The sequence below is a fragment of the Arachis ipaensis genome, chromosome B04 (genome assembly GCF_000816755.2).
Source record: "Arachis ipaensis cultivar K30076 chromosome B04, Araip1.1, whole genome shotgun sequence".
Classification (NCBI taxonomy): Eukaryota; Viridiplantae; Streptophyta; class Magnoliopsida; order Fabales; family Fabaceae; genus Arachis; species Arachis ipaensis.
The window spans coordinates 127,100,746-127,104,060 of NC_029788.2; the positions used below are offsets into that span (position 1 = coordinate 127,100,746).

The window sequence follows — 3,315 nt, forward strand, 5'->3', positions numbered from 1 at the left end:
TTGTATATTTTGGAACGATATGATTAATTCATAATTGTATATGAATGTGAAATTTTAAACTTTTGAAGTTGACAAGCATATTCAGAATAGATGAAACAAATGCATAAACCTAAGAAGAACAAATGCGTCCAATATCTACATAAACCTCCTCGTTGAATCCTTGAAGATATTCTTCAATTTCATTAGAAGATTTCTTTCATCTTTGGTCATATTAACCTATATATCAATAGAGTAATTCGATTTACTAAATCGAATCTAATTGATTCGAATTACTACTATTATAGCTAAATTGAATACAATTGATTCGATTTACATAGAGATATTTTAGGACATACGTGTAACGAAAATTGATTTAAGACATCTGCATAATTTTAAACCGCATTCAGTTTATTAGTGTAAATTACCCTAAATATTTCATATAATTTCCCAAGGTATCCATATGGCATGAAAAAAGGGGTACTAGTGTATTGTGAGAGTAACGTAAACCCTATACAGAAAGAAAACAATGCAGTGAGAAACACTCTCTGTTTTAAGTGAAATAGTCAATGCAAACTAGTATGTTTAATATTTTGAAAACATCTATATAACTATATAACATAACCCAAATTTGATTACACCTTACGAAAAAACAGTTCTAATTTTGATCGATTGGAAAATATAGACACAAACTCACCTTAGTTAATTACTTCTCCTTAATACAAGATCACAGTGAAACAAAATATTGCTGCAGATTTGGTTGTATCACAACAACGACAATACAACCATCAAGTTGACAAGGACTACATGGCATTCCCGAAATTTGATTAAAAACGAAAGCGTGGCAAGGCCTTGTCGTCAATCCAGGCAGGCTTCTTTGCATTGTAATAGAAAAATGCAATCATCTGAACCAGCTCATCGGCACTTCTCAGTTCTGCAATGGCATCAGGAGCAGTGTTTCATTATGAAAAGAAAAACCTAAAACAACGAGAATGCTGTCTTGGAAGCCAACCAAACAAATACTATGTGAGTATGTGACCTAGTATATTCGGAGAGATATGTTATTTGTATCCGTTCGTGCATCATACATGGAATGAGGTATAAATCTCTTCAATGTACAAGGTAAAATGAATGTACAAATATTTCTCTGTTTAAAAGGTGAATAGAAAGAGCAGCGATCTCACCTTTCTCCCTGTACACTACTTTGTGTCCCCGCAGAAATAAAATTTGAGGACATTCTTTAACTTTTAGGGCATAAGCCATGTCTCTCTCGATGTTAATGTCAATCTTAACAGCCTATAAACAGAAAATTCAGGGCGTTATATGAACTGCTGTTTAAGGCTTCTAGCAAGTTTGTGGCTTAGCTATATAAGAGAAAAGATTGACTATACCCGAGGAGGTAACCGATTTTTGGCGTTCCAATATACTTTGATTGCTTCCTCCAGCTCCTTCAAAAGTTTCCAGTTATCACTTGCTCTGGAATAACAATTTCAAACACCAATGGCTGGTTTTCATGCTTTTTTTTATTAGTGAATGAAAATACACTATATCATTTAGAATAGGGGAGTTTACCTGTTATAGCGTTCAAATACAAGGACAATTAATGGGCTGGGATGGAAAGCAAAATTCTCCCACTCCAAACAGTTGATCTCTTGAACCCAGTAATCTTCAGTCTCTCCTTCCCAATCGATTTCATAACCATCTTCTCCGACAACATTCTTGATTGGATGCTGCTCAAAATACTCAGAAGCTCTGATTCCCCACCCAACATCTGCATCCACTGGCCAGTTTTCACTTTCTTCCTCAATCACCATATTCTTTACCCTGTCGTCATCATCTTCGTCATCTTCCTCTTCTTCATTGTCCTTCTTCACCTCCTCTTCACCATCATCGTCATCATCATCACTGCTTTTGGATTCAGAATTGCCACGGACTCTATCCTTCGTTATGTTTTCTGGATCCTCCAAAACATCTGATTTTTGCTGCCGAATTGTTTCAAATGTGCGTTCAAGCGAACCACGTATGTAATCTTCCACTGCCATTGCTTCACTTCTACGACCACGCCTTGGCTTCCTTGGAATTGTTGAAGGGAAGGCATCAGCAGAACCTATTTTACCATTGCCAGATGCCACATCTTTTGAGGACTGTGTTCTTGCCTTAGGCCTAGCTCTTTTGTTAGAGCCAGGTTTAGGTTCACAATCATATTCAGTATTTGAAGGAGATTCTCCTGAAGCATAGCAAGATAACTGCTTCCATGTGCAATGGGTAGATACAGGTGAATGAAACAAGAATCCCAAACGAGTAATGGCATGACTAGATTCTAAACTAGAATTCTGAACATTAACTGATGATAATGGACGCAAACAAGCATCCATTTTTGTGGTACAAAAAGGAGAAGGGCATCTAAGAAGGACATTAGTTTGGAGATACAGCATTTTGATTACTTTACTGTAAAGCAACCAATCAAGCAGGACACAAGGTTGTCATTGAAAACACATTTTAAGCTTCTGTCTGCCTGTTTCTGCTTAGCCTGGTGTCAAAGAAGAAAAGGAGAAGTGTATCACTATCATAATTCATAAAACAAAGGCTTTGGCTGCATTTAATGCACGACTACGTAAAGAGAACAGAACATATTAAAATCACAAAATTCCAAGAACTTTTCACCAAGTAAAACAGAATTAAACAAACATGAGTACGAAACAGAAGAACCCCATCCCCGACTAGCGGGCAATGCATGCAACAGCACATGTAGTTTCATAGAAGTAGTGATTAATTGAAATTTTGAAAGACCGTGGAGGAATCTTCTATAAAGCATTTCATCAAACACCTGGTGTGCTCTGAGCGCCTAGCAGAAAATCATGTATAGCGCTGTCTTTTTTTATTTTTTGTCTATTCATTGATAAAGAATTAAAGGCCTAAAAAAACATCTTAAAAACCCTTAGTTCAATTTTTTTTTTTATGTCGAACCCTTAGTTCATTTTGAAGATAAAATTTTATTTCTATTTAATTAACTTAATTATAGGTGGATTCTTTTGGAAACAACCCCTTTTCTGAGGAGCTGGAGCAAACATTAAATAAAGAACTCAATGATATTTTTGATAGAGAAGAAACCTTTTGCATGTAGAAATCAAGGCAAAAATGGGTTGGAGGGAGATAGAAATAATAGATACCAAAACCATCATAAGAAGAGGAAAGAACAAGAATTTAAAGTGGAGAAACACAAACCGAAACTGGATAGAAGAAACACTAAAGACCCATATCATCTCCCACAAATTATAACATACTACACAATGAATTCAGGTTGAATGGTATGAATGCAAGGAAATCATTTAGGATTTA

General features: G+C 35.7%; 1 protein-coding gene across 4 annotated transcripts in view; it reads right to left on the reverse strand.

The window, feature by feature from the left end:
* Window positions 471–3,315, reverse strand: part of LOC107635316 (thioredoxin-like fold domain-containing protein MRL7, chloroplastic) — a 5,940-nt gene continuing 3,095 nt past the window's right edge. For 3 of the 4 annotated variants that reach the window (XM_016338765.2, XM_016338764.2, XM_021122011.1), the window contains exons 2-5: window positions 1,549–2,506; window positions 1,368–1,452; window positions 1,161–1,272; window positions 536–910 (exon numbers count right to left, since the gene is read on the reverse strand). In XM_016338765.2, the coding sequence (XP_016194251.1) occupies window positions 804–910; window positions 1,161–1,272; window positions 1,368–1,452; window positions 1,549–2,411 (1,167 nt within the window). In that variant the 5' untranslated portion in view covers window positions 2,412–2,506 and the 3' untranslated portion in view covers window positions 536–803. Of the gene's footprint in view, window positions 488–535; window positions 911–1,160; window positions 1,273–1,367; window positions 1,453–1,548; window positions 2,507–3,315 lie in introns of those variants that run through there. The other variant, XR_002361956.1, reaches the window with a different exon arrangement.